The sequence below is a fragment of the Rhea americana genome, unplaced genomic scaffold (assembly GCF_003343005.1).
Source record: "Rhea americana isolate MKP2758 unplaced genomic scaffold, rheAme1 scaffold_192, whole genome shotgun sequence".
NCBI lineage: Eukaryota > Metazoa > Chordata > Aves > Rheiformes > Rheidae > Rhea > Rhea americana.
In genome coordinates, this window is record NW_028186061.1 from 1,677,789 (window position 1) to 1,702,052 (window position 24,264).

The following is a 24,264-nucleotide window of genomic DNA, read 5'->3' on the forward strand; positions in this document are numbered from 1 at the left end:
GAATCGGGGCCTGATCGTGGCATCATTTCAGTCTGAAATAAAAGGAGAAAGCAYGTGGAAAAGTGAAAGTCAGAGTGTTTCATTTTGGCATTTTATAAAAACAAAAGYTTTGATTTTTTATTTCCAAATGACATTTTCATGGAGAGTTAAAAGAAAAAAAACTAGTATTTTGAGTATTTTTCCTTTGACTAGAAAGGCGATTTTAAATTGTTTCCATTTTGTTGGGGAGGAAAGAAAATATTACGTCAAATAGGCTCAAAAAAAAGGTCAAACCTGCTTCATCCYGCACTCTCACTTAGGGCAGGACTTCGGGATTGTTCTGCACCACGCACAGGAGCAGGAGGGTGAAAAGGGCATTTCTGAAGCACAAAGGCAGCACGGATTTGCTCTGCAAAAAGCTGCTATTTGCAAACTCACCGGGGAATAAAGCAGTTTAGAGGGAATTTATCTCCCTTTAAAGTCCACAAGGCCGAACTCTCTCCTGCTTTACCCCAGCGCCCAGCAGAGCGTCGTGCCCTGAGCGGGTGCAGGGTTTATCTCCAGGTAACTGAGCTCTCGTCCARACTGGTTTATATCTATATTTCCAAGTGCTTCGACATGTTTTGCCAAACTGAGGTTCTGGGCTGATGGAAACATCTCGAGTCGGCTCCGGCCACGGATGGGGAGGAAGGGGCAGGCGTGAACGCGCTCCGAGGGGACGAAGGCTCGCCGGACCTGGGCAGCATCCGCAGCGGTCCAGCTGCCGGGGCTAGGTGGGACGCAAGCGCGGGCTCGTGCGCGGAGATTTGGTGACATCTACAGGACGTTTTACTGACGAGGCCATAGCTCCACGGAGGACGTGCGGTCGCGCTCCACACCAGCATCCCTGCGCAGGTCCGATCCCCGCTGCTTCACCTCTGCGAGGAGAAGGAGAGCTTCACTCCTAGCAAATAACCCCGGCCTCTTTTTTCCTCCAAATGTAAGTGCTGCAGACACTGGTGAAGCGTGCAAAAATTTGCTATTCCAGGGAGCTGAAGTGAGGAAGAATTCAAGGCTTCTGCAGGAGAAACCACAAGAAAAACCCAGCTGCCAGTGAGGGAAAAGAACATTAACATATGTGACAGCACAGACAATTAATAATAGTAATAACCCATAAATATGCGCATCTGCTRGAGTAATCCCTAGACACTTGTCTCGTTCATCAGTGCAGAAAGTTCACAGGCTCAGCAGACAGCTCCCCTTTGGTGACAGAGAAGCCAGTGCTGTCACAAGTCCGTGGGTCCTCCTGCTGCCCTGGAGGAAGTTCAGGCTCCTCGAAGCACCACCGCCTGCTCCCTCCAGCGCCGAGGATGCCCCCGTAGCAGCAGATCCACCCTGGAGGCATCCCAAACCTGTCCAGATGCTCCATCGCATGGCTGCAGGTGCCCTTCAGGATGTTCTGTGGTAGCTCCAGGAGCTGGCCCAAGAGGGTACAGGGCTCTCCTCATGCCATAGGCATCTCAGCCCCAAGCAGACCWGTCAGGCACCCCAGGGTGCCTGCTGCACCCACAGGACGCAGGTGCAGAGGAATCCCAACATCCCTTCCCTGGCAAATACCTTCCTGCAGCAGCCACTGCGGCCACTTCTACGGCAGCCCTGGGGACAGTTGCTGCAAGGGGGATAGGGAGCAGGGATGCCCCTGGGTGCAAAGCGCTGGCAAAGCGCTGCAGGACTGTCTCCCCATCGGCAGAGCCATGCTGGGACCTCCCCACTCTACACTGACCCCGTCCCCTCAGTCCCCCTCCCACCAGGCTGGAGGAGCGAGAGAGAGGTTAACCAGATCTTTGCTCAAACCTCCTCATCCGGAAGCAGGAACCGGCTCTGGCAGCCGGGAATCCCCTTGGGAGGATCCTCCCCCACGCAAGCACAGAGCAGTTAGCAGCAGCAGATCCAGGTGGAGATCGGAGATGGCAGAACCGGCTATCAAGGCACGAAGGCCAGGAACGCCATCAGGCACTATTCAGTGCGAGAGCTGGGTTAGGACCTCTTCCCCCAGCAGCCCTTTTCAACCAGCTTTTAAAAAGCGGCAGCACTAACAAGTTATTTTTATCACAGGTGAACCCTTCTCTAAATATTGCTGTCAAGTCTGTAGGCAGCAGATGTTTTCCCTCAGGACAAAAACGCTTTAGAACCAAATCCAGGAGGATTCAGGAGCCCACATGGCCCCTGCTAGAGCAGCACTGTGGTCAAGCCAGCACAGGCCTGGCCAACCTACCCAGCCCCCAAGATCTCAGAGCTCCCCACTGCTGAAAGCCAACAGCAGCCCTGCAGCATCCCACCAGGGGCAAGAGCCTAGTGAACACAGTGGCCTGAAGTTCCCCCACCTCTACAAAGATCTCTGCAGACAGAACAAATGATGGTTTTTACCACTGCGGGACCATTTTATTATGAAAATAATAAACTTACAACCAAGCTTTTGTCAATTATAAAACACAGAGAGGTGGTACTGGCTGCACAGCCTGAAGGATCTGGAAACTGGAGGGAACAGAACAAACTGCACGTTACTCTCAGCTGGACCATGGGAGCCCTCTTCCTGATGCAGAATGACAACAGGTCCTGAGCCATACGGTCATTTCCAGCACAGCTGCACCGCACATGATGGGCCCAGCCGTGAACGAAAGGCTCTCAAGTACTCACAGCCAAAGGCGAGACGTCGCTTGTGCAGGTTAGGCCAGCTATTCTGCAGAGAGCATCACCTCAAGGCAGGGATCTCTCCGCACAGAAACAGGGTTGTCAGTCCTCTGGGAAAGAGCAGCGTCTCTCTAAGGGCTGCTGTAGGCTGTGTGGTCGTGTGTTGCTTACCCAGCAAACGAGAGGCAAGTTAGCCTGGATCTAGCCTAGCCTTGGATAACATGAGTATAGGGTTGGTTTCAGAGTTTGGCCTGGGATGTCAGCATCTTCTCCGGCACCAGTCCTTTTGCTAACGCTTTCCTTGCTCTGAGTCCTGCCGGTCTAGGTTCAAGCTAACATGGGTGTCTGCCCGGCTCACATCAGCTCCTGCTGGCACTGCAATTGGTCCCAAGAAGATATCTGTGAATTGCTCCTCAAAAGCCAGCCACGATCTCAGAGCTCCTTGTATCTGTCCCTCTCCTTCAGGCACATCAGGGCTCCCTGGACTTCTGGCAAAGCGTTCAGCAGCAGTGAGTCCCGACGAGATGTGCGTCTCTACCTGCAAGCAGGGGACTGGCATTGCTGGCAAAGGCTGATCTACAGAAGCCCTGGGCAGAGCCCATGCCTGAGGCTGCCGTACGGAGCTCCTCAGTCGGAGTCGCTTCCATCCTGCTTTGCTGACCCGACTGCTGATGCCAGCTCCTCTTCCTGCCCTTTCAACCTCTCTCCTGCAAGGGAGAACAAAGCAGCTGCTTAGCAATAGGTTACCATACTGGGGAACCCATACGGTGAGGTGGAGGATCTGAACTGCAATGCCTGTGCCTCTAAACCATGCYACCCATCAGCAGTGGCCCTGCTACAAAGCTCCTGTTCTTACAGYGACAAAAGTAATGTCCCTCAATTGCCTCAGCTGGAGGACGGCCGCATCACTCGCACCAGGGTCCTGCCATATCACACACAGAGAAGCYCTCTCCCTACAGATACAAAGCCAGAGACGCTTCCCTGCCCTTTTAGGAGGGGAACCAAGCTCCAGGAGAAGAGAATCCTGCTCCACTAGTTCCCCCCCTTGCCCAWCAGTAAGGTGCCGAGCTCCCAACAAGGATTGCTTGTGTAATCCCTCAAGAACAGCTGGCCCCTATACACCATCCCTGCAGCACCACAACGCACGTATCAACTCAGCGATGGCTCTCTGCGTCCTCTTCTCCAGCTTTTCCAGTTTCTTGGCTACGTCTCGCTTTAAATCCCTGGGGAGGAGAACAATAAGGCCATAATAAATCCTCCCACACACACAGGCACGAATGTGGAGGCCACGTTACACCTTTCATAGAGGGGCAGACAACCCCCTTTTCTCTCCTATGAAGACCACAGAGTAGAGCATGTCTTACACAGACCAGCTACTCTGCCATCAGGGCAGCTCACGGGCAAATCAACCCGATGAACAGAGCATCTCTTGTCACCAAGGCTACCACAGTGACGTGCACCCCAAAGGGAACAGGGGTGCTACTCAGCATAAGTAGGATGAGGGGAGTCTAGAACACCCCATGCCTTGCATCTCCCYCAACAGTAGGACTGGGTTTTCCATTTCTTACTCTCCCAGTCCAACCCACACAACTTCAAGGTGATGGTAACACACCACTAACACTTCTTCCCCAGGAGCAGGGCTCTGTAGGCACTCACCAGTCTGGCTTCCTGGGGGCCAGGTTTGCCAGGTCCTAGGRAGGAAGAGAAGACACCCAGTAAGAGCTGCAGGTGAAGCAGATGCAGACAGGATTCAAGTCTGGACACAGAGATGCGTGCTGGGCACCGAACGGCTCCGAATATACGTACCACCTCATCGATGATGGGCTCGGGCTTGGCAGCCTCCAGCTGGTCCTTCACCTTGTCTTCCACTAGATGGGGAAACAGGACCAGCATCAGAGCAGGGTGCGGCAGCAGGACACCGTGGGGACAAAGCAAGGAAGAAACCCACCAGAGCTCTGGGACTGTTTCAGAAAAGCTTTTAAAGAAGCTCATTTGAACGGCATTGCCCTGGGAGCGCAGTACACGCACGCTGTGGGCGTGCACGTGAGCGCACACATCCCTCCACCACCCGAAGCCCGCCTTTTGGAGACTTCTAAAATCAGCCAAAAATGATGCAAAAACAACAACCATTCAGAGGCACAAATAGCAATATCAGCAAAAAGCATGCTGGGTTCAAATCCCCATATTTTAAAGTCCACAGTGCCTGGTGGTGCTGAGCATGTCGTAAAGGCAAGTTTTTCATCTCTTCATGGACAGCAACCTGGCATTTTCCTGAAGGAGTTGCATTCTCCAAAGCATCTATTACTACACGTATAAGGAGGCAGCTTCTCACTCCACACTAGCATGTTATTTTTAAACTCCCTGTTGCGAATGGCTTGCCTGATCCACAGAAATCGCAATTACAGAGGCTAAAACCCTTCCTCCCTGTAATGTTATTATCAAGAATAAATGCTCTAAAACCAGAGATCCATCAAAGGCACAGCTCAYGGCTCGGAAACGCAGCGTGAGGGCAAAACAAGGGCGAGGGATAGCCACGGAGTACGTTTGCTAGAGCCACTGCACAGACGAGCAGGCTCAGCCCCCGAAGCGAGAGCAGGCGGCAGCAGGAACTCCCACTGCAGGGAAGAGGATTTTTCTGTTTGCACTGTCAGTCTGACAATTTTTTAACTGGAATTTGACTCACCGTGACTCAATTCATTTACAAGGCTGAGACACCTTGCAGTAACCAAACTCCAGCTCAGGTCTTACAGAAAGGCCTAAGGATAATGGGAAGCTAATGGCAAAGCATGCGCTGAAAAAGGGAATCCTTCATCCTTCCTGGGTGTCTGTGCAAGGGTGGGGGTGGGCAACAGGGTCCAGATGAATTCTGCCCCAGCAAAGGCAGATACAGAACAAGGCATATTTAAAGCAAATCTACCTTCAGTCCCAGTTCCCCACCACAGCACAATCCCTCTTCCCCAGCATGAAGTGCCCAAGGACAGTCTGGTTACTCCAGATACGGGAATTGCATCTAATGGGCAACACAGCTCCCGAGAGGGGCTGGCAGAGGGTGTGGGTTTTGCTGAAAACACTCAAAAAGGCTGTTCCCAATTCCAAACCACATGTGGGGGAAGAACAGGAGGAGGTTTTAAACTTTTACAAAAGGATAAAGAAAGTACACAGTCAGCATTCCTTCCTAGAGGATCTTTGCCATGCTTCCAAAGGCAGCCTTTTTATTTAGGGCATTTTAAAGAGATCTGTTCCAGGAGGACTTAATATTTCAAGATCAAGGGAACGTCTACCCTTTGCCTTCCTCTCAAAGGTGTGCAGAGGTTTAGTGCTAGGAAACAGCAGACTGACTGTCCTGGAGTCACAGCTAATATTTGTTTAAAGGCAGTTCAAACAAAACAGCCTGAATCTCCTTGAGAATCCTCTAGTGAGAGCTCTGCTCCTCTGAATATCAACCCATCCATGTGGGCTGGACTATGGGCTCAAACACACACCCCACTTGTGCAAGCCAGGGTGTGCAACGCCCACAGCTGAACGCAGATGACGAAGCAAGCACAGYTTGCAAGCTCCACAAATGGAAGCTGAATTGAAAAAAGAAATTTGGGTGCTGCACTGGGTTACAAACAGCTCCCCTCCCCCTGCAGCACGGAAGCAGCAGAAGCCAGTCCGTACACACAGCAGCAAACCAAGGGAGAAGGGGAGGCTCAAGAGCGCTGCTGAGGTCAAACCGCACCAGGCAGCGTCTCAGAAGCGCTCTGATAACTTTAAAAGCGCATCCCCGGCTGAGGTCAGAGGTAGGGGGAAGCTCACGCCATGGCTGGCCCTGCTCTTGCTGTCTCTGCTCCAGCTCCACGTCCAAGCTCCATCATCCCAGCAGCTTTCACACTCCCTGGTTTCGTCTCCCAAGACGCAGCCTGCACCCACCTGAGGCTGGCTTGGCTTGRGGCACCTTCCTCTTCTTCAGCTCCTCATCTTCAGGCTCATAGTTTCGCAGTTTGAGCTCCCTGCGAAGGAAGGAAAAGAGCACAAAATGAAAGGCACGCAGGCTGCCCCGGTCCGTGCCAACGGCACGTGCCAGCCAGCACCGTCGCTAGCCAGGGATGCATCTGCACCATGGGCCACGCTCAGCAACACACGTGGTTAGTCAGAAAACACCGGGTCAGCCAGGAGCTGGTCAYGAGAAAAGGCTGCACCTCGGCAGGCCAAGCGAAGGCAGCCTACAGCGAGACCTGAGTTCCCCTGCAGGGGCTCTGAACTTCAGCCCAGCTCCCTTTTAGGTCCAGGCTCACCAGTATCCCCAGGACAGAAAGGCCAGAGGAGATTCTCAATTAGGAAGAGACAACTAGGACCGAACTTCCCAGCTGGGATTGCGACACTCCCACAGAAGAGGCATCTGTTCAAGCATTTCTTTGCAAGAAGCCCACGAGACCATACTTTTTAATAAGACACTGCCAATCAGGAGGGAGAGGAGCAATAGGCTGATGCCAACAGAAGCACTGCAAGCACAGCGGGTTAGGGCCAAAAGGACCCCAGAAGTCTACATGGGAAGGAAGGAGCAAAGACCACTGGATCAGCTCAGGGTAAAGATGGTTAAGCAGTTACCAGAGCTGCTTCTGGAAGTGCTGCAAACAGGGACATGGCTCAGCAAGTGGCATAAAGCAGGGGAGAAAAAAAATCAGGTTTTTAAGCAAGTAGGTGGAAGAGCCGGTGGTGACCAGGAGGCTGAGAACACCCAGAAATTCATCCATCCTGTAGCTTCCTTCCAGGAGATCTCAAGAGACGGGAGTCAATCCCTCCCTCGGCGCATAAATTCCTCCCCAGCATCCAGACGCCAGGTCTCGCCCATTTAAAAGCTGTTCTTGCAACATCTCTCACCGATAATTTAAGCCTTGATTAAACAAACACATGCCAGACAACTTCAGCCACGTCTCCACTAGATTCTACAGATGGAGAAGCAGAAAGGGTGGATTTTTTGTTCTTGTTGTTGTCTTTTTCAAATATCACGGGTATTCAGCGCCCAAGGCGCATGACACTTGATATGAATTATTTCAGCCCCAAGTGCGGAGCGGGTAGGTCCTACCCTTCCCACTACGCGATCCTGACCCTTCTCCGGCACCCTCCGCCGCACTGCCCTCGCTCGCCGGGGCAAGAAACCACCCAGGCTGCTGGGACAGCAAGCYGAATCTACTTCCGCAGGGTCCGATCCACGGCGGAGCACACGGTCCCTCCTCCTCCTCCTCCGGGCAGCGAGGCTGCAGATCRCTCTGTCCCCTGCAAATTTGGCTTTGCTGCGGTTGCCTGGCTGCGCCGAAGGGAAGAAAAACCATCTCGCGGGCTCTTCCTTCGGTCCCCCTGCAAGGGGCTCAGCAAGCCCTAAATGAGATAAATAGGACTAGCAGACCGGGAAGCGAGGCCCCGGCAGGTTAAGAGACCCCCAGAGACTTCTCCCATAACCGATAATCAAGCACGGGTCTCCCGAGCCCTTTCGTCAACGCAACGCCACGGAGCAGGTCCAACCTTCCCACCGCCGYGAGGGAGGACGCCCGAAAGGACCGTCTGCCGGCAGAGACCCGGGTGAAAGGTGCCCTGCCTGCGCCCGGCGCAGCGAGCCGCGGCGCCGAAGACGAGCCGCGGCGCGCGGGGCAACGCGTGTTTTTATGCACGCACACCCTCGGAGGAGGAAGTTCTTCAAAATTAAATTAAGCAGCGCTGATAACTGCCGAGCCCCAGCCAGGAAGGCGGCTCTTCGCAGCGACTCCCAGCTGGCACAGCCCGTCCGATCTCAGATGATGACGGGCCGATTATTTTTCGCAGAACAAGACGCCGGCTCCAGGCACGCACACACAAATCAGCACTGTTTTGTGATTTTTTTTTTTTAATGAACGACCTCCGCTTCGCAAAATTTTGTTGCTAGCCTGCGGGAGGGGAAAGAGAAGCAACTGATTCATCCAGGAGGTAACAGGAGGTCGGTCCGTGATGTTAGACATCTGGCACAGGCTGCCTCAGGCTCGCAGGAGAGGATTTATCTAAGTGRCAGCCGCAGCCTCTGCAAAACGCTAACTTTCAATCCTCGCCAGGCTTTCTGGCCTCTCCAGCACTTGCTCAGAAGGATTTACTCGCAGCTGAGGGGGATCCGAACGCAGGCTCCCTAAGGTCAGAGAGCCGAAAAACAAGAGAGCTCCAAGCCAAGCAAGCTGTTTCCTTGGGGTCAGCAAGATGTCACCATCACACCTCGACAAGCGGTGTTTTTAAACCACCGTGCCCCAGCAGCCCCGCGTTACGTTGCTACGGGGCATCGGTGCCGGCCGGGGAACACGCACGGGAGAGAGGCGAGAGCGTAAACCTGTCCCCCAGCACCCTTTCCACCCGGAGAAGCTGTTTTGCAGCCCCAGCTCCGTCCACACACACAAGCGCTGCCGCGCCGTACTGCTCGCKCTTGCCGGAGATTTATCCAGGGGAGAAGAGCAGAAGCGCTCGGGGCCATRCCCAGAAGCTCCCCTGGCGATGAACTAGCTCAGATCCCACCAGTGCTTTCTGATCCCTATTAAATCCATGCACAACTGCACCTGGGCACGGGGGGGGGGGGGGGAACTCAACTAAAACTAAACAAAAATTCATCCTTTTAATTAACTGTTCGATGCACCTGCCTCCCGCAGTGCTCAGCGCTCCCCAMAGCCGCCTGCAAGGAGGGCTCGGGGATTACGGCACGCGCAAACCCCAGCGGTGCCGCACTCGCCAGGAGCGGAAGCTGCTGCCTTCATCCTCTTTTTCCTGTACATGACCAGGTCTGTAAAGGTGCACAGAGGTCTTCCTCTAAGTAACTCTGAGAAAGTTGAGTTTAAAAAAAAGAACATATAAGAAAAGTGTATGCGTGTATAAATACATACATATATTTCTCATCATGCATGCATACACATATATATATATACATATGCAAACATACACACACACACACACATATATGTGAAACAAGAAATTGCTCATCCTCCATGGGAGCGGGTTAAATAAAGTTCAGGTGTCAGCGGTTCCTCTAGTGCCGCATTCCAGAAAGACAGCCCGGAGCCCTTTCCGAGTGATGAATTATCCAAGTTCCCACAACAACAGAGAAAACAGGGTTGTTGGCAAGAGGCTCTGTAGCACGGAGGAGCCGGTTTATGGAGAGCAGCTCCCCGGAGGGGGGAAGGCCGGGCACATCGCAGCGACACACAGGCGCTAGCGTGCACGCTCGACGCTCGTGGGGAAACRGAGAAAACCCTGCTGATGCCCAAGCGTTGAGGGCAGAGCTCGACCCACGCTCATCCGAACACGTCCTGGTTTGGATTGAGGACTCACGCTTCAAGGGTAGGACCTAGCTCAGGCTCGGTTATCAGCAGAATTTATGGGCATCTCTTTGCAAGTGATGGTCTTGCCAAAGCCAAACGTTCTCCTGCCCCTTCCTCCCTAGTCTACTTCAGTGTGGACAAGCCAGGATGGCTGGGGATGGAGGTGGCTATAAGGTGACAGTCAGCACCACTGGCAGACAACGTGCAGCAGATCTCATCCCACCACAGCACGCAAACGCAACAGAAATGCGCGCCACRGGGCAGCTTGCTCCGCGGAGGCTGCGCTCGGGATGTGTGGGCAAGCTCCAGTGCTGCTAGGACCGCATGCACTCAGGTAACTGCCTCTCCAGCGACCGCATGGACACATGAGCCCCCCTGCAGCTCCTGAGAGCCCATCAGTGGGCAACACGTTCCTCATTTTGTGGAGACAGTCACAAATCTGCTTGCCGTCACAGGCGTGGAGCATCTGGCTGGGGATGGAGAAGATGCGAGCCTTCCTCCGAAGCGGGACAGCTGGAAACGCCTCGGCATGTAGGACGCATACAGAATGGGAAAAGCTATCTCGACACAAAACAAAGGCTACTCCAAGTACTCAAAACCATCTTCAAGGCTGTTTTCGCTTTACCCCTCCAGCCTCAAGGGCTTTATGGAGAAACATTGTTTTTCAATTAATGAATGGACTTCTTAAGTCTTCTGGTGAAGCATCTGCATGCTGCTGTCCCATCAGCTGTGTCAGTAGCATGGATAAGTTTGCCAAGAAACCCCACAACAGTTATTTCTTCAGATGTCAGACCATCCATGCTCCAGCAGTTACTATTACAAAACAGTCGTTGGACTTGCACCAACTAGAGTGCTTCAAGTGCCGTTTCCTATTTTCATGTCTCTGAGGACAAGGCTAGGGGCCAAGGAAAACCCACTACAACRCATCAGTACAGCTCTCAAGCCCAAGCTGTCGTCTGTCTATATGGTAATGCTTGTTTAGCACCTCGATACATGAGCGTGCCAGGAGGCGGGCAAGCAGGCCTCTGGAGGACAGACACTAGCTGGAGATGGCAGGAGTCCTGCTGCATCTAGAGCCCTCGCTTGCTCTGCCCAGAATCAGAGGCCACGAGTTCTTCCTGGCTCTTCACCGCTCAGTCACCCCATGAGCCTGCAAGCTCTGAGGCTCTCAGACCTCCCTGCTGAAATGCCTCTCCATGGTCCTTGGTGCCTGCTCTAGGCATCTGATAAAAACTAGAAGAAAAAAGAAGAAAATGTGGGTTGCAGCAAAGGAAGCATCATTAAAACTGAGCGGTTTCTTACACCTAGATCCCAGTAGATCATTTTTAAAGTGMCCTTTTAGAGACTTTCCATTCTTTGGAAGCAGTTTAGGGAAATCCTGGGTGTTCTCATCTCTATCTCAGCTGTTTCARGCAATTTCCTTCCAAAGCCCCAGAGAAATACCATCTGGTTTGAGAATTTACTGCCCTTCAACCTTCTCAAGCTGCTCCAGAGCCCCTGTTTTAAGAGCCCTCAATTTTTGTGACAGCCACTCCAACTTGTTTGAAASCAAATGTCCTTGACAATAATTTCCACATTGCCCTTTAAAAGAGAAACCAGCGCAAGAACTTCTTTTCATCTCTCTGCCTCTCCAAAATTCACTTACTCCGAGGTGGTCCCAGGAAGTGACACTCAAACATGTAAAGGAGTTACTGTTACCAAAGACACTAGGGAGGTCCCAAGTAACCTCTTCCCTGCTCCATGACGYGCCCTGTGAAGGCACGGAGGTTTGAAGGAGCACAGACAAGCGGGCCAGACAATCAAGGACCACAAAGAAGGAGACTTCAGCACCAATCCAGATTTCRCGCCCGATTTGCAAGGGCAGGAAGCTGTCTCAGCTCCCTTGCTCGGGGCCAGCCCCTCGCTTCCTGGCACAGGACAGGCAAGGATGTGGTGAAACGTGCAGCAGACGTGCCAAGAGCTGCAGCCTGCAGCCTCAGAAGATGTGATCTCATACCACATGTGGGCCGTTGGGCGCACCTGGGCTCCAAGCCTTGTGCCCTCCTCCCTGAAGGACCTGAATGAGGCAAAGAAGCAGGGAAACTGCAGGGCCACACCACGAAGGTGCCCAACGGCAGAGCTTAGATGCTCCTCAGTGGCATTAAACACTTCTCCTCAAAGTGCTTCTTCCTTTTCCTGTTTCCAACYGCTACCCACACAGCAGCCGTCATTTTCAAGATTTCTAAGCCCCCTAACATTCCCCCCCCCAAGGGAAAACTCCCCATACAGTGAACTTACCAGTCGGTTAAGCTTACTTCTCTTTTCTACAGTCTGCAGATGCCCAAGCTGGAATCGCATTGAGAGCCAGGGCTTCCCATGCATTGAGTACTGGTCATTTGGACAGAGATTTCATGCTCGAACCCTCTTTGCTGCCCTTGCTCAACTCCCACCGACATACCGCACTTCTTTGGAAAACTGCCCAGCGGGTATAGGGTGCTAGGTGACCACTCACAGGTGCTGAGGGAATCCTACAGTGTTGTCACCTTCTGGGGGTACCGCAAGACTTGCTGTACAACACCCATCAATCCTGATCAAAATTCAATTTCACAAATTCCTTTTTGCACTTCGGTTCTCTAACTAGCTTGTCTCCTGCAGATGATTTTGACATCTGTGCTTTGACATCAGGGTGCACCACCTACAGCTGCACCCTTCCGGGAAGCCTTCCTGCAGCTGCACTGGCTCCAAAGCGAGACCCATATATTTCCCCAGCTGCTTTATTTTGCACAGCGACCTTTCATACATTCGAGAGACATCGAGACTCTTTGCATCTGCTCTGACTTAGTAATCAAGAAACCACTTCCAAGTCCCAAACACGTACCATACTACTCAAGGCTCTGCTCGTGCCCTCTTGCAGTGAGATGGAGACATCTCTACAGGAATTAACACAGACGTCTAGAAACTGTTGTTTGATCAAGAAGGTGCAGTCCTTCCCTTCATTCCTGAATTCTCCACCCGGGGCAGAAAAGGAACAAGCAACAAGCAGAGACACAGAGGGCAGCTCCCACCAGCACCCTCCCTCCGAAAGGCAATCTCGCCTGCCGGCAGTCCGCAGCCAGGCGCTGCTCCTGCTCGAACAGCTGAGCGTGTCGGAGCACGCTCTCCCTCCCCGAGCTGCTCAGAGGCACTCGGGGAATGCCAAACGCCAAACGTGTCCAGTTTTGCCAGACAAGCGAGCTTCTTCCAAACAGACACGAGCAACTTCAGCATCAGCAGACAGGACCGGGACAAAACCTACGCTTGATCTGCAGAGCAGGACCCAGTCGGGTGACCCCACGCCGCAAGCTGGCTGACGGGTGACGTCCAAACCCCGAACTTACCTAGGGCACCCAGCAGCGCCCCCTCCTCTTGCCAGCACCAGAGCAACACGTTTGCCTGAGCTTTCTGAGCTTTCTCTAGCTTCCTCCTTTCTGACCCGTCACCAAACAATCTGTCATCCTCCAGGCTCATGCCAAAAAGCAGCTCTGAAGGTGCCTTGGTAGCACCTGGATTTGACCTTCCTCTAGCTGGCCTCCAAACAGGACCAACCACCATTTCTCTGCATCGTTAAGCTCTGCACTTCAGTAACTGCATCTGGATCCACTGCACGACCACTAACCCCCGCTCAGTATGCAAGCACGGCCGCCGGGCAGTTATCCTCGCTGCTACCTCGGCTCTCCCGGCTGAGCAAACCCAGCGCCGGGCAGATCCGGCGCTGCGTTCGTCGTGCAGCGCTGGGAAAGGAGGAGTTYTGACCTGACCCTGGCACGTCCCCACAGCGAGGGGAGAGACCGTGGTCCCCAGCCCCTGCCTCTCCCTGCTCCTCCCCAAACTTCGTCTCCGCAAGCAGCGCAGCGCGGAGCTGTAATTTTAAAGGATGACTAAGCGTTGAAATACCAGCAGCTGATTAACAGCAGCTTGCTAAAGCTTAATTTCTAGATAAGTCAAAGCTGGGTTTCTTCCCCCCCCCCCCTCCACCTCCTTCTCCAGAGCCCTACCTTGGATTTCTGTTTATACTTCCAGCATTCCTTACAAGCTTAGCTTGCAGGATCGCGGCCAAACTTCAAAGCTGAACGCCTCTCTGTTCCCTGCCGGGCGGCAACGTAACCCTGCGGACAGGGGCGGCGCGGCAGGGCTCRGGCTCCAGGCCCCTGAACGCGGCAGGCTGCTTTTCCCAACAGGAGCAGGGCGGAAGGGCCAAAGTCCACCCACACCCTGCGCTTTGCAACTGCAAAGAGCCATCGCGGACGGCTCCGGCGCGGGAGGGATTTCCTGGTCAGCRGGCCGAGCGTAACTCGTAAAAACAAACAAAGAAACCACACAAGTTCTTAGCAGTTATAAACTCCTTTGAGAGCCCCGATCGGGTAATTAGAGATACCCGGAGGAGAAACTGCTGCAAGGGTATCACGTTTTTCAGGGAGGACCTTGTCAGCACTTGTTCCTGCTGGTGGTATCTTGCAGCATGAGAGATTAAAAAAATAAAATAAAATAAATAAAATAAATAAATAAATAAGGAACAAAAAGGGGCYGGGAGTTGACCAGCAAAAACAGGAAGCTGCCAAAAACCTGCGGTCACAGCGGCAGCGAGCAAGCGCAATAAAAGCAGGCGCCCGAGGGCTGCGCCTYTGCTACGCAGTACGAAACGCAGGCCCGCTCCGGAGGTCCGGCCAGGGCGTCAGTCCTGCGCTGCAAGGCCCCCGCCGTCCCGCGCCCGCCGCGGGGCCCGCCGAAGCGGCGTTGCGGGCGAGGGCACTCCCGTCCTCAAGCATCACATCCCCAAAGGGTTCGTCCCTCAAGCCGGTGCCAGCAGTTACCAAGCGGCGCACCCAAACCCCGCGTGCGGGCCACGGGAGTATTCACCGTACCGTGGTTTCTGGTGGGTCGTGGATTGAGAAAGCAGCAGACCTAGTGAAGCACTTGTTTCTGGGCGAGGGAGCAGTTAACGGGACCTCTCGCTTTTCAGATTTAGGGGAAGCGCCAGTAGATCATTTCAGCCACCGTTTCCTATCAGCCAGCAAAGCACGAGCACGTGGCAATTTCTTTTTCAACGGCTGAGAAAGTTCAGCTGTGTTGCCGGAAAATGAAAATCTAAGAAGAAACCAAGTACTTTCCTGGCATTCTAGGTCACATTAAAACCACACATCTGATTTCAGCTGCAGAGAAAGGCCATTCAGCAGGTAGAAAGCAGCAAAATCCCTAGATGGACTGCCGTCTAACTACAACGCCAAGCAGCACCGCGGCCGGATCTGTGATTCAAGCAGAGCAGATCTCGCTCTCATTTGCTTTGCAAAGTTACACAACAAAACATGCAGTATTTGGATCTGGACAAAGATCTACAGGATACCGCAGAGGAATCAGTCTGGAAAGCAAACCTTTCTTTTTGCCTCAAAACCTGCCTCCCCGCAGGCATTACTCCTCCGCATTTCAGGAAAAGCCTCGTGCCCGCGTTTGGGGGCAGCTTCGCGCATCACTACAAAAATCGACTCGAGACAGGAGTTCCTGCTCGACGCTGCTCTCTCATAACCTCAGGGACGTTTCAAGGACATCAGCTGTAAGCCCAAGAGGGCTTCGCTGATCCCGCCACTGCCCGCAAGATAAGCGATTGCTAATAAGCCCTTGGGGAAAAAAGGTGATTTGCCAACTCAAGAGCAGCCAGACTGGAGACTTGCTGCAAAACGGCATCACCTCTGGCAAGCTCCAGGCTGCTCAGCACTGGTTGAAAAGCAGCAATCTCCAGCCTGAAGGTCAGTGAAGGTTGCAGAAGGGTTTTTCAGGGATTTAGCTGACCAGAATTCCAGTTTTGGAATACGGATGCATCGCTGAGAGCCCAGTGATGCCGGTCCATCCTGCRGCGAAGGCAGCACAGGGCTGACGCTCCTTGCCAGCGGGCCGCAGCGCTCTGCATCCGCTTGCGAGGCGGCGGATCAGGTGGCAGGACAGGACCGCAAGAGCTGCTCATTCATTATTCATCGCGCCCAAGATCTCCAACTCTTGTTTCAGCTTCAGCCCGGACCTCATACCTCTCCCGGCACAAAACGCAGCGACAGAGCTTATAAACAACTTTTAGCCTCACTGATCGCTCTCGAGAGCCRCTCCCAGCCCCCAAATTAAAACAGGCAGCTCTCAAGAACGCARGCAGCTTCTGCCAAGCGTTATTCCTYGGAAGGAGCCGAACTGAAAACACGYGGGCACGTGAGGGTTTTATCCCGCTTTTCTCCGCTGTCGTTTCCAAAGGGCCCTTGAGGGCGGCAGTCAGCTGGCCCTGCCAGGAGCAGCACCCTGCGTTGATTAGTTTTGTCTTTGCACCTTCCAGCGACAAAAAACAACCGCAGCAGGCCACAAATAAATAACCACACGGACCCCGCGCAGCCCTCGGGCCTCCGCTCGTGAAAAACGAACTCCACGCGTAAAACGATACACACGGAGATGACAAAGACYGAGCAACGGCTGCCAAATTCAAGGGAGCCTAAATTGCATTTGTTCTCCACGCAGCTCTGCTCAGCACTACCCCCAGGAACGCTGCAAGTCCGCCACAGGGTTTTTCTCTTTATTGCTCCCATTTCAGTTCACTTACACCAAGAAATTCAATTCACACAGGYATCAAAAGCTTTGGCATGTTAGAAGCCGAGGAAAGAGCCTAATTAGCAAACAAGAGACCAGCACCGGAACAATACCTACAAGGGAGACAAGCTGGAATAAATAAATAATTACTTATGCCTGACAGCTTCCTCTTCCTCGTCTTCTCTGAACTGCTTCTTCTCACGTTCACCACCGTCCTTGTTCTGAAAGAGAGAAAAGTTGATCTGTGAGGCCTCAGCCTTTCTGGAAATCAGCTAGAGCAAACAAAAACCCAGTGCGGACACCTTCCCAGAGGGCACAGGGCAGATAAACACCAACACGCTGTTTGAAATTGCCTTTAAATTACAAACACCCTTAAACGAAGCCTGCTCTCCCTTTTCTCCTTTCAGCAGGCTGCTTGTACAGATAGCACGATAAACAAATGCAAGAACCGGCAAGGCAAATTAAATTTGCTCCTCAAAGGCAATCGTATCACTCAGCACCGGGATTTCTCCTTATTACCGATAACTGCATCAACTCAGAGAGCAAACAGCAAGTTGCAAAGCACAACAAAGCCCAGAAAACCCCGTCCCAGAGGCGAACTACAACACTAACACGTTAAACAGCAGAGCAAAAGGGAACGGGGGCACTSCGGGAACCGCGCAGAACGAAGGCAGACGGGCAGCAGCCACAGACGCCTCCACCACGTCCCCGGGGCAGCGCAGCGATCCGGGATCGCACCCCGCGCTCAGGGCCATTTGGGAGGTTTTAACGGGCTGCAAAACATGGAAAAGGCAACGACCGAGCCGCTTCCTYGCGAGAGGTTTCTTTTACGATTGAACTCTCCCGCCGTGCCCAAATGGAAAAGTTAAACRTGGCAGCTACTAGCAGGTGGCAGATTAAGTCTTCATTTCCTCGAGCGTGGCCGTTGCGGGAGGAGCATTACCCCAGTTACCTGGTAATAAACACACGGTGTCTGTAATAGCCGGCTGCAAATCACACGGTGGAATTCAAACCAGCACACGCAAAAAAGGCTTCTTACGCCAACACCGATCTCTATCTTTTAACGGGAACGGCTAAGACGCCGGTGCAACTTCAAAGAAACGTCCTTGCGCGGCGCTCCAAAGGTCACCAGTCCCTTTGCACGCCTAATTCAAGAACCAAATTAAATAAAATGGGTTTTTGAACCAGGGCAATCTGTTCAAATTCTTTCTTCAAACCTCATACAAGTGGAGACCTCTCAGCTTGGAAAATTGCAAATATTGATTGATTATGACCAGAGCATGACCAACATCAAGCAGAAATAATCTGCACTAGTTACTAGCTGCGTTAACCAGCTTAGCTGGAGAGTTCAGACACGTAATATGGTAATAAGGAACCTAAACTATTTACCAGAGAAACCTATTTCTAGCCCCTGAAAGGATCAGAAAGGTTTCCCAAGCAAACAGCTTGCTTAAGGTGCATTTCTTGAGTGTCCAGCTTTAAAACTCTCCRTTCTAGGAAAATCTAGGTGACGTGCCACCAGAGCCAAGCCAGGAAAGAGCTCATTTCTGGTTCAGCCTCAGCTCGCACTTTCCTCTTGCTAGAATTTTATCTGTGGTGGTTATGAGCAGGTTCTGCAATACTAAAAAATACATATATTATTAATAATAGTATTAATAATATTATTGCAAAATAATATTGCAGAAATATTCAGGTTAAGCTGTGGCTATTCTTCCCATAAGACTGTATTTTTTGCCCCACTCCAAATCTTTATTTTTCCATACCTTGAACTAACTTGATATTGGAAACCTACCACACTTCTAGAGCTTTAGCCCAAAATCCCCACTGCAGTTTATCGCCAACCCCTGCAAGCGAAATTAATGCCAGTTCCCTGTTTGCAAAATTGGTCTGTAAACAAGATTCGAGTTTCATGAGCGCGGTGACTAAAACCCAGCAGTAAGTCACAGGGCAGCGGCAGCACGCGGCGAGCAGCCCGTCAGCCCCAGCGGCGTCAGAAACGGTCGCAGCTCTGCAAAGAGACCGCAGCTCTGCAAAGAGACCGCTCCTCACCGATTGCACAYGCACCAAAGAAAAAAAAAARGRAAAAAAGAAAGAAAAGAAAGAAGATGAGAAAGAGGGGGAGGGCTTGCAGGCTGTTTCTGGAGCYGCAGGAAAACGCSATCAGCGCAGCAGGGCAGGAGGATCRCTGCTCCGCTTCAGACTGCAGGCGAGAAGCTCTGCGTTTCCCCCTCCCCAGCCCCAGCTTACCGCGAGCGCTTCCTGTGCTGCTCTGAAGAGCTTAAATACACGCGAGCTGAGAAAAGACAAAGGCAGAAAGATAAGAGCGGGTTACGCTAGGTGCCGTAGGGAAGGAGCTGTCATGACTTTTAAATATATATATAAACTGAGGCTCCAAACCTCGTCATTTCTGCACCGCAGCATGTCACAGGGCTGGGGCGAGCAGGACGCTGTGACCAGCAGTACCCAACGGGGCAGGCTTTGGAGAACATCCCTCCTCTGCTTTCCACGCTTCCTCACCCAAAAAGCCCCTCCAGAAGGCAGGAGTTTCCAGACCTCGCTGTACAGCAAAGCTGAACTTAATTCAATTAATTCAGCGCTCGCAGCCGCTTGAGCCGTACTTCACCTTAGGCAGAGATCGTCCGTCCTCCGTGAACGCAGGAGACGTGCTCCACAGCCTGACAACGGCCATAGCCTTGGCTACGGATGGAAGCCGTTCAGCAGGGCATGCTTCACGCAGCCCCGCGGTGCTCTCCAGGGGATTGCTCAGCGCATTCCCTGGACTTACTTAAAACTCGCATCCCATTTACAACTCACACCACCTTCCCTTGACGCTCTGCTTACTCCGGAAACGGGTGACTACCTGCCCTTGCAAAAGGAGGCAATGCGTGTTTTCAGACACCATCTCTTTCCTCCTGCGCATATCCTGCTGCACAGGCAACAGCGTTGGCATCTCTACTGGTGGCCACCTTGGGCTACAGGGACGTGGAGGATGTTCCCTCTCCAGCAGCTCCTGCAGGCACGGGACCACACGGAGCTTGCAGCCAGGATGCGGCACCTCCTTGGGAACAGTTGTGAAGATCCTAGGAGGTCAGAGCCGCTCTTCACAGCGAGCGGAGAGAGGCAGCGAGTGCTCAGGCCAACTAAGCCAAGTGAGAAACACCTCACAGTGCTGCGAGCTCTCTGCAGCCAYGTGGTGGGGTCAGCTCTCATTACCATGATCATTTATTGATATGGAGACAGTCTCTTAAACGCACAACTTATCTCCATGTTTTACCTCAGCCTCGTTTCTCTTCTCGTTCCAACCATCTTCCCAMACTGGATTTATTCCATCACTCAACAGCACCTTGATACAGCAGTGGTGTCTCGGGGTTCTCCGCTTTGCTTGGCCTTTTTGGCTCAAGATCTGCCCTTCAATATCACATCATCCTCTTCAAATATTTCTTTGCAACAGCCATGTCACAACTTTCATTTCGTCAGCGCAGGAAGCRTTCCTCCCCAAGACAGCGCTTGGCCTAACTATTGGGTCGTCTTTCAAGTGTTTTGCTTCCCTTCGCTTGCTGGTGGCCACTTTCCCCAGGTGTGCAGCAGTAATTCAACTCTTTTTGCTTTTCGGTTCAGCTTCCTCTTCTCACATTTAAAAACCTAATGCCACAAAAGGAGCCAAAAATAACCCTTTGCCATTCCACTTTCACTCTAGCAATTCCTCTTTTCAAGGCTCCCTGTGGTGAGGTGTTTGTTGTTAGCTCTAAGCCATCAGACTGGAGACACACAYACAGCTCCAGTCTACAAGACACTTGGCCAACTGCCTGCAAACAAAGTCATTCCCATCCTTTCGTCTCCTAGAAGGAGACAGCACAAAGATAAGCTGCCAACATGAAAAAGCTTGCTCATTTATAGTCTACTAGCTATTTAATTCTCAGACATCTGAGCTGGCAACCTGTGCCCTTGGCCTGTAGTTCCAACGTGAAGACTTCTGCTTTACTGACTCCCACTCTTTACAAAGAGGTCTGAGATGAAAAGTCTAAACTGCTGCCTATTCAAGGCACGAGTCCAAGAATATTTGCATCAAATTGTTCAAAGAAGGGTGTCAGCTGCCTCTCTGCAACACCTGCAAGGCCCTTAGCAAACTTTATGCAGGATCAGGTAATAGCCTAYGTTCTTGGCCAAATATATATGGGGAGTTGCATGCCACCTGTGAGATTTAGAACTTGCAAAACATTGGCCACAAGTCAGGTTATTTGGTCAGCATCGATACACTGGGTTGCTCTTCCCTAGYCAGCACCAAGCACAGAAGAGTATCTTTGTCCATGCAACATTCAGTCAAGATGGACAACACGGCAAAAACACTCTGCAAGCACAACCAAGGATTTATGTGTATCAGGAAGGCAGTGAAGAACAAGGCTACTGGGTCTTCACTAGGGAGAGGAGCCCACATCCCATCACCACCCACAACCTGTGGTCCTGCAACAACTGGATTTTATGGGGCTCCCACTGAAAATATCATGCTCCTACTGCATTTCAGGCAAAGCGCCAGGTTCACCAGGTTTCACATTCTTCAGCAGGGCAGAGGGAATGCAGTCATTTCTATCCCCTTGTCTCCCAGCATACAGCAGAAGTTTGTATATGAAACTACAAAAYATAGACCACTTTTTTCTTCAATAAGGTAAACCCTCCTACCCATCCTTTGCTTCCCAGGCCTGCTCAGCGCTGCGTGTGCGAACAAGCCTTAGTTACCAGCAAGACGAGTGCCTGCTCTGGGGCATACAGACAATATTTGGACAAATACTAAAAACTTYCCCCCAGGCTCCTGTACATTATCATGACTTTTCTTCTTGGTAGGATCCTGCCCAGCTATTCAATGCCTTCCACCATAAGGACAAGGAAAGCAGGTTGTCCCTTTGCATTGCATCCRAAGATTTAAGGCAGAAAGGGTTGTYTAAATCATCTCGTCTGACTTAACAGAAGCAGCTACGATCTGAGAAGTCTCTAGGTGACCCTGCCTGAGCAGGGGTGGTTGGACTAGATGATCTCCAGAGGTCCCTTCCATCCTCAACCATTCTGTGAAGTCTCACCCAGTTATCCCTATATTGGGCCCATTCACATCCAAGTAAAGCATCTTTTCCAAGAAAAGCAAAATGAGAAAATCTTGTCCTGAAGACGGCAGATGCAGGATCCATTCCTTTAACAGCTTGACTTGAAGCCTGTACAGTGAAACAGTTCACTTCCAGTTGTTGGTTCCTGTCATCGTTCCCTATTAAAGAGTGTTTTCGTACACGACATCTTCAAAGGGTGAGACTGTTTGTGCACTTGTCAAGACAGGAGCACTTAGCACACAGACTGGAGAAACTACCAGGCCGAGCTGCGAGGCTCAGGCACCGAGGCATGCTCTCCTTACCCTCACACTGAATTTTAAGATGTCTTAAAATGCTGATGCTGGAATAGCAGGCAGCACACCAGCAAGGGTCTCGCCCTGGCAACAGCGGGGGAAAAGCTGCGCCCACCTCACCTTGCACACAAACCTAGGAATCAGCACCGGCCCTTTCGTCTCGTGACTCCGAGCTCAGCAACCCTGAAGTCCTTTTCAGCACCGCCGGTTTCCAGGAGGAGAACTGGTTTTGCTGGTAAGTCGTGCAAGGAGGCAGGAGCAMGTGTCTGCAGGCATCGCGGCCCCGCTTCGTTTCAGAGGGCTCCCTCCATCAGGCAGGCTCAGGTTGTCACCWGGAGCTCCCCCGGCCTTTAGGCTTTGAGTCATCTGCTCGCAAGAAAGCAGAAAATTCAAACATATTTCCAAATGACTGATGGAAACACTGGGCGTGCGAGAGTCACAGGCCCCCACAAACACTTCCGTTGGATGATGATGCTCCACTGACACCAGCTAAACTCTCAGTCACCTTTTCACCTCCTTTGCTGCTTCCTTAGTAGCAGCGTTAGACGACTACTTTTCAGCCAGCAGACTGCGCAACATGAGCCTTTCTCTAAACCAAATTCACGTGACAAGAGCTACGCTCCCTTCTTCTCACTCTTCAGCAAATGAATTGCAAATCAACCTTTTAACCATTGTGCTCAGCACTGACTGACAGCCTAACGGGCTTCACCAAAGTTACTCCTCTTACCTTTATTTTTAAAATAGTGGTATTTCAGCCACATCCGTCCAGTCCTTTGGAATTTATCCAGTATTCAGGAGAGATTTAAACCAAAACGCAGCAGGCTAGCAAACTCTTCAGCTGATTATTTTAGGATTCCAGGGCGCAAATTACCTGCCAYTGCTGATTTTAAGTGTTTTTGCTAGATGTCTAATATCGTCCCATCACTGTTGGCCTGAAAAGCAGCTCATCATTCCCATACGACGCAAACGTGTCACTTAACTTCTTCCCAAATACGCTTTATCAATTGAAGCTTGTGTTTCTTTGTCTTCTCCATCATCTTCTAAGGATTTCTATCTGAAGAACTGTTTCCCCTCTGATCAGGGCTGGCCTTTCTCCAAAGTGGCAATTACCAAGTTGTGATGTTTTGACCATCCACCTCAGTTCTGTTGAATTTCAGCAGCCCCAAGAAAGCACCAAAAAACCCMAAAATGTTAAAGAGTCACGAAATGCCTCTTTACAGCTTTGAGTAGCTGCAGGTTTCTACTGGCAATAAAACATGCCTTAAAACCAGCCCCAGATTTAATTCTATTACAAGTGGCCAAAAAAGAAGAATKTGCTGTAAAATTTTACAGCAAGAAGTTCTGAACATAAAAATATCATTAAAGTGTACTCAGGACCTGAGATCCACTGATATTTTCCAAAAGCTATTTGGGAGCCATTTGCTCATAGCAACCCTTGCAGTAATTGTATAAAAACGATTTTTAAGAGCCAGAGCTTCTGTGTCCCTGCTGCTTTTTCCTTATTGAAGTCATAATCCCGGTTCAGTTAGAGCCGGTTGCTATGGAAATTGTTAAATCGGAGATTGAACAGTGTGACTTCACCTAAGAAGCAAACACAAGGAGCAAAATAGCCTCTGAAAATTAAACACCTTGTTTTTATGTCAGCGCCTCCAAACATAATCTTGCATTTCCAAAATGAAAGATATTTTTTATTACTTTTCTAATGGTGTTGATTATATAGTAAACAAGTACAAATATTTCTTCCCTTCAGATAATCCTAAATAACTCCTAAACGGCAGTGGTTTGCTGTTTTTCTAATACACCTGTAATAGTGATTTCAGGACCCAAGTGTTTGGATTTCTACCACAGCAGTTAACTAGCAAGGACCGGCGCACGCGTTCGGCAGCTGGCAGCGAGCTGCCGTCCCCACTGAAAGCGGTGGCACAGATGTCCCTCACCCCGAGATCAAAACTACTAWCTTTTTACTGAAGAAACTACAGTGAAAATATGCATGTTTCAATTAGGTGCAGAAAGTCTCAGGGGGAAAAAAAATAGGCGTTTCTGGGTGGGAAGGACAGGATATTTCACAGTCAAAGCAGTACTTCAGGCCACGGAGAGTTATAAAAGCCACTAATAAACTTCTCCAACCCAGCCCTGGAGAAACATCTCTGCCCCCTTCCAAGCAGGGCATCGTCACAGCAAAAACCCGAGTTGTACAGAACGAGGGCATCACTCRGGGAGCTGCCGGAGACCTGGAGCACGTGGATCTGCTCCGCGTCGCCCCGGCTCTTCGGGACAGCCCAACACCCGTGCGCCCTAACACCCGCTCACGGCGGGGACCCTAACAGCTCCGTGGGTTTCGTA

At 51.5% G+C, this 24,264-nt stretch overlaps 1 protein-coding gene across 1 annotated transcript; it reads right to left on the bottom strand.

Moving 5' to 3' along the window:
- Nucleotides 1-2,372: 2,372 nt before the first annotated feature.
- On the bottom strand, nucleotides 2,373-17,595 carry CCDC12 (coiled-coil domain containing 12; the record flags this gene model as incomplete). The annotated part of the gene is made up of 7 exons (XM_085302769.1): nucleotides 2,373-3,356; nucleotides 3,796-3,872; nucleotides 4,306-4,340; nucleotides 4,456-4,517; nucleotides 6,562-6,641; nucleotides 16,686-16,756; nucleotides 17,488-17,595. Coding segments are annotated over 7 exons (513 nt in total), but the record flags the coding sequence as incomplete, so codon positions are not given.
- Between the last annotated feature and the right edge of the window lie 6,669 nt (nucleotides 17,596-24,264).